General features: G+C 38.0%; 2 protein-coding genes and 1 long non-coding RNA gene across 3 annotated transcripts in view; all 3 read right to left on the bottom strand.

Moving 5' to 3' along the window:
* Positions 1 to 334: 334 nt before the first annotated feature.
* On the bottom strand, positions 335 to 1,973 carry LOC113468945. The gene is made up of 2 exons (XR_003392518.1): positions 1,153 to 1,973; positions 335 to 969 (listed from the first exon to the last, which is right to left on the bottom strand). It is a non-coding gene; the product is annotated as an uncharacterized LOC113468945 (long non-coding RNA).
* Positions 1,974 to 2,709: 736 nt separating this feature from the next.
* LOC113468944 lies at positions 2,710 to 3,825 on the bottom strand. The gene is made up of 2 exons (XM_026826274.1): positions 3,793 to 3,825; positions 2,710 to 3,035 (listed from the first exon to the last, which is right to left on the bottom strand). Exons 1-2 carry the CDS (start codon positions 3,802 to 3,804, stop codon positions 2,742 to 2,744), a joined length of 306 nt encoding a protein of 101 aa, XP_026682075.1. The 5' UTR covers positions 3,805 to 3,825; the 3' UTR covers positions 2,710 to 2,741.
* An 80-nt stretch (positions 3,826 to 3,905) lies between these two features.
* The window catches only part of LOC103512940 (equilibrative nucleoside transporter 2-like), a gene marked incomplete at its 5' end in the record, with an annotated part of 3,687 nt that continues 1,848 nt past the window's right edge, over positions 3,906 to 5,744 (bottom strand). Inside the window, 2 exons of the mRNA XM_017445617.2 lie at positions 3,906 to 4,425; positions 5,091 to 5,290. Of these exons, the coding sequence (XP_017301106.2) occupies positions 4,314 to 4,425; positions 5,091 to 5,290 (312 nt within the window). The remainder of the gene's footprint in view (positions 4,426 to 5,090; positions 5,291 to 5,744) is intronic.

The raw sequence follows: 5,744 nt of genomic DNA, 5'->3' as shown, positions 1-5,744 counted from the left end.
TGAGTATAATATCAGTAAAATAAAATGTAACAATAACTTATAAAATGGAAAATTAAGACAACCTAAAAATAAATATGACATAAAATGAGCGGAATTATTAATAAAAAATATTTATGGAATTACTGGGCCATGTTGGCGAAATGACTTAGTTTAATGTACCTAGGCAGTTTCATTAACGGGCCTTTGAAAAATTATAAAATGGAAAATTAAGACAACCTAAAAATAAATATAAGATAAAATGAGCGGAATTATTAATAAAAAAATATTTATGGAATTACTGGGCCATGTTGGCGAAATGACTTAGTTTAATGTACCTAGGCAGTTTCATTAACGGGCCTTTGAAAACTAAGGAACCAGCTGCAATTTGTTAAAAACCGATGAACTAATAATTTTGGGTTTTTCGTTTGCCAACAAATCGTTTTTTGTGGTGAATCGGCCATCGTCCAATAAGTACCTACACTCGAATAATCGGTTAACCAATCAGTCACAACCACAAAAGCGGATTTAAACTGTCGATTTATCAGTTAACCGGAATCTGGAATGAAATAATAATTCTATATCCTACCGCTAGATGCCATTTCACCTACTCTATCTACATGGCAAGAAAATGAAAGATTCTTTCTGAACACAAAATAATATGAAAATAATGGGATTTTTCCAGAGTTAAGATCCACCTTACAAAGAAAGTAAATAATAATTATAAATTGAGAACAAAATATATAAAGTAAATAATAAATTGAGAAAAGGAAAAATATAAAACTAGAAGAAATAATAATAAAAATCACAATGTCCATATGTAAGGATAAGGACCCAATATTACCTACCTCTGGGGCACTAGTCCATAAGAACTTTGAACTTTACATTTCGCACTTTACGAAAGTTAAGACCATAATGTAATACGTCTGTTTTTGTTCTGGTGGGTTTTATCTTTAAGTACCTATTTATATTGTCTATTATGTAATTGTAAACCTATGTCCATATGTAAGGAAGGACCCAATATTACCTACCTCTGGGGCACTAGTCCATAAGAAGTTTGAACTTTACATTTCGCACTTTACGAAAGTTGAGACCATAATGTAATACGTCTGTTTTTGTTCTGGTGGGTTTTATCTTTAAGTACCTATTTATATTGTCTATTATGTAATTGTAAACCTTAAAAAAAATAAAGCACAAATATATTAATAAAAAAAAATACCTCCGAGAGGAAAACATAAAGTGCAAAGACCTTAGTAGTTTTAGTCATGTCAAACCTCTATAGGTATAAAATATTTGCAAAAGAAGTCCACATGTTTGCGAAGTGCCAAGTCAGCCTCGAGAGAGTTTTTGTGACCAAAATTAGAGTCCCATTTATTGAACTCTTTAACGTTATTTGACCGAAAACTTCTTTTCCGTCTTCGTCAGATTATTCGTCCTTCCAGTTTTCGTCAAATAACGTGAAGACTTATTGGGACACCAATTTTGGTTGCAAAAACTTGCTATCATTTTGAAAAAATAATGTCCACATATTGCTTGACAAAGTCTTTGAATAAGCCGAGTCCACGGTGAGACTTAAGGGCCCGTTCCCACTTGTGAGTTTCACACGATTTTTTCCCGAATGTCCTGTAGGCACTGTAAGTTAAATGAGAGTGTTCCCACTACACACGACACGATTTCTTTTTCGAACGACAAGTGGGAACGGGGCTTTATTCTTTGAATAAGTTGAGTCCACATCCACCGGCAACTCCGAGATTCGTCCATGGAATAGGGTCCATGTCTCGCTCAAACAAGCTGGGTCCACACAGATAGAAGCATCTTATTGTCTCGTTTAGATGACATAGTCTTTGAACAGGCCGAGTCCAGATCCACCAGCCAATCCCACACCCAGAGATAACACCATCATAGCGGACGCCACTTCTTGCTCGTGTGGATCCACTTGTCTGAAATATGAGAGATATGAGGATTATTAGTAAACGTAGGGTACATTGAAAGCTAGGGTAAGAAGGACCTCACTGTACTGAGACCTTCGCTTGCTTGCGTGTTTGTTTAAATTTTAAATTTCAGACAGTTAGTAAGTCTGTCTGTCCGTTTGTCTGTTGTCTTTAACCCTTTGAAGCATACCGGTTTCACAGTGTAACCACCTTCTATACTGCGCCTCAGACGTACACAGATATAGGAATCATGCTGTTGCAAAAGAAGTCCACATGTTTGCGAAGTGCCAAGTCAGACTCAAGAGAGTTTTTGGGACCAAAATTAGGGTCCCGTTTATTGAACTCTTTAACATTATTTGACGAAAACTTCTTTTCCGTCTTCGTCAGATTATTCGCGTCCTTCCAGTTTTCGTCAAATAACGTGAAGACTTATTGGAACACCAATTTTGGTTGCAAAAACTTGCTATCATTTTGAAAAAATAATGTCCACATATTGCTTGACAAAGTCTTTGAATAAGCCGAGTCCACAGTGAGACTTAAGGCCCGTTCTCACTTGTGAGTTTCATCCTATTTTTCCGATTTTTTTTTTATTTTTTTATTTTATAAGTTTCCATTTATTGGTTTTTCAGAACAACTCTCTCATCAAAATAAATTGTTAACAAATGGTGTACCCACCCGTAAAAGCCGGAGCTTGTGCCACGGATGGGGAAACAAATGGTATACCCATCCGTAAAAGCCGGAGCTTGAACAAATGGTATACCCATCCGTAAAAGCCGGAGCTTGAACAAATGGTATACCCATCCGTAAAAACAAATGTCCTGTAGGCAATGTAATTTAAATGAGAGTGTTCCCACTACACACGACACATTTTTTTTTTCGAACGACAAGTGGGAACGGGACTTTACACTTTGGACAAACCGAGTCCAGACTCACTGGCAAGTCTGAGATTCGTCCATGGAATAGAGTTAGAGGGCCCATGTCTCGTTTGAAAGCGGTGTCCACACTGATAGAAGCGTCTAGATGACATAGTCTTTGAACAGGCCGAGTCCAGATCCACCAGCCAATCCCACACCCAGAGATAACACCATCATAGCGGACGCCACTTCTTGCTCGTGTGGATCCACTTGTCTGAAATATGAGAGATATGAGGATTATTAGTAAACGTAGGGTACATTGAAAGCTAGGGTAAGAAGGACCTCACTGTACTGAGACCTTCGCTTGCTTGTGTGTTTGTTTAAATTTCTATCTGTCAGGCAGTCAGACAGTTAGTAAGTCTGTCTGTCCGTTCGTCTGTTGTCTTTAATGGTTTTTTAACGCCGAAAATTATTAATATGAAGATCTTAATTTGATATTTATAAATAAAAAAATGCTGCTTCTTTGTGTTATTATATCACAACTTTGCTGCTCACTGCAGCATTGTAGGATTTTCCAAATATCTCATTAATTCCAAAACCCAATGTTTACCATTTATACCTGCATTTATATTGCATAGCTACTCATTTTCCTCACGAGGCTGAGTGGGCCCCGGCACAGCCAGTCACGGAATCAATCATTTATTTGCCTGGAACATTTTTTTTTCTTTGACCCCGCCGGAAATCGAACCCGGGTCTCCCGCTCGCAATGCAAGCGCAGTGACCACTACGCCACGGGAGCTGACTGAAAAAACTTCTTTTTAAAAAGGCTCAAAATAAATGGATCCACTCACTTGGCGGCACAGATGAAGGTAATATTGGCCAGATATCCATTATAAAAAACTTCTATTTAAAAAGGCTCAAAATAAATGTATCCACTCACTTGGCGGCACATATGAAGGTAATATTGGCCAGATACCCATTATATAAAAAACTTCTATTTAAAAAGGCTCAAAATAAATGGATCCACTCACTTGGCGGCACATATGAAGGTAATATTGGCCAGATACCCAAAGAGAGTTTTTGGGACCAAAATTAGAGTCCCGTTTATTGAACTCTTTAACATTATTTAACCGAAAACTTCTTTTCCGTCTTCGTCAGATTATTCGTCCTTCCAGTTTTCGTCACATAACGTGAAGAGTTATTGGAACACCAATTTTGGTTGCAAAACTTGCTATCGTTTTGAAAAAATAATGTCCACATATTGCTTGACAAAGTCTTTGAATAAGCCGAGTCCACGGTGAGACTTAAGCCCCGTCCCCACTTGTGGGTTTCATCCTATTTTTCCGAATGTCCTGTAGGTAATGTAATTTCAATAAGAGTGTTCCCACTACGCACGACACGATTTTTCTTTTCCGAACGAAAAGTGGGAACGGGGCTTTACACTTTGGACAAACCGAGTCCAGACTCACTGGCAAGTCTGAGATTCGTCCATGGAAAAGAGTTAGAGGGCCCATGTCTCGTTTGAAAGCGGTGTCCACACTGATAGAAGCGTCTAGATGACATAGTCTTTGAACAGGCCGAGTCCAGATCCACCAGCCAATCCCACACCCAGAGATAACACCATCATAGCGGACGCCACTTCTTGCTCGTGTGGATCCACTTGTCTGAAATATGAGAGATATGAGGATTATTAGTAAACGTAGGGTACATTGAAAGCTAGGGTAAGAAGGACCTCACTGTACTGAGACCTTCGCTTGCTTGTGTGTTTGTTTAAATTTCTATCTGTCAGGCAGTCAGACAGTTAGTAAGTCTGTCTGTCCGTTCGTCTGTTGTCTTTAATGGTTTTCTAACGCCGAATATTATTAATATGAAGATCTTAATTTGATATTTATAAATAAAAAAAAATGCTGTTTCTTTGTGTTATTATATCACAACTTTGCTCTCACTGCAGCATTGTAGGATTTTCCAAATATCTCATTAATTCCAACACCCAATGTTTACCATTTACACCTGCATTTATATTGCATAGATACTCATTTTCCTCACGAGGCTGAGTGCGCCCCGGAACAGCCAGTCACGGAATCAATCATTTATTTGCCTGGAACATTTTTTTTCTTGACCCCGCCGGAAATCGAACCCGGGTCTCCCGCTCGCAATGCAAGCGCAGTGACCACTACGCCACGGGAGCTGACTGAAAAAACTTCTTTTGAAAAAGGCTCAAAATAAATGGATCCACTCACTTGGCGGCACATATGAAGGTAATATTGGCCAGATACCCATTATAAAAAACTTCCATTTAAAAAGGCTCAAAACAAATGGATCCACTCACTTGGCGGCACATATGAAGGTAATATTGGCCAGATACCCATTGGACAGACCCATGAGTAGTACTATGGTAGCATAGACCAGATCCGATGTAATAAGTACGGGCAGGTGAGTTCTAGGCTGAATATTACATAGTAGAACCAGGGGCATGAATACGAAACGGGAAATGCTGAATAGGAGAACCCACCAGCCGTTGTTACGAGGCTGAAAATAGAATAGAATAGAATAATAAGATAGAATAGAATAGAATAGAATGTAAGTGTAATGCAGTTTCTTGATGGAAGACTCAGTAACTTAGTGCAGTTCCATAACAATAAATGTAAAAGAAATAACTTATACTCTTCACTGGGTTGGTAGGGTATTTTTATTTATAGAAAAACAGACATGTTTCGCCCCCCTTGGGCATCATCAGTGTATAAACAGGGTGATTATAATAAAGAAAAATGTCCACATCAACTTTTGAAGACATTGCACAAAAAATAAAGTTCAAAGATAAGAATTTATTTAAATTTAGAATTTTGAATTAAGAGTATAAGTTATTTCTCTTACATTTATTGTAAATGCAGTTTCTTTGAGTTAATGTGTTATTATGTCACAACTTTGGTGCTCACTGCAGCATTGTAGGATTTTCCCAATATCTCAATAATCCTAACATCCA

Source organism: Diaphorina citri, unplaced genomic scaffold (assembly GCF_000475195.1).
Source record: "Diaphorina citri unplaced genomic scaffold, Diaci psyllid genome assembly version 1.1 scaffold902, whole genome shotgun sequence".
Lineage (NCBI taxonomy): Eukaryota > Metazoa > Arthropoda > Insecta > Hemiptera > Psyllidae > Diaphorina > Diaphorina citri.
The sequence above is the reverse complement of the archived record's forward strand: the minus strand, read 5'-3'. Positions and strand labels throughout refer to the sequence as shown.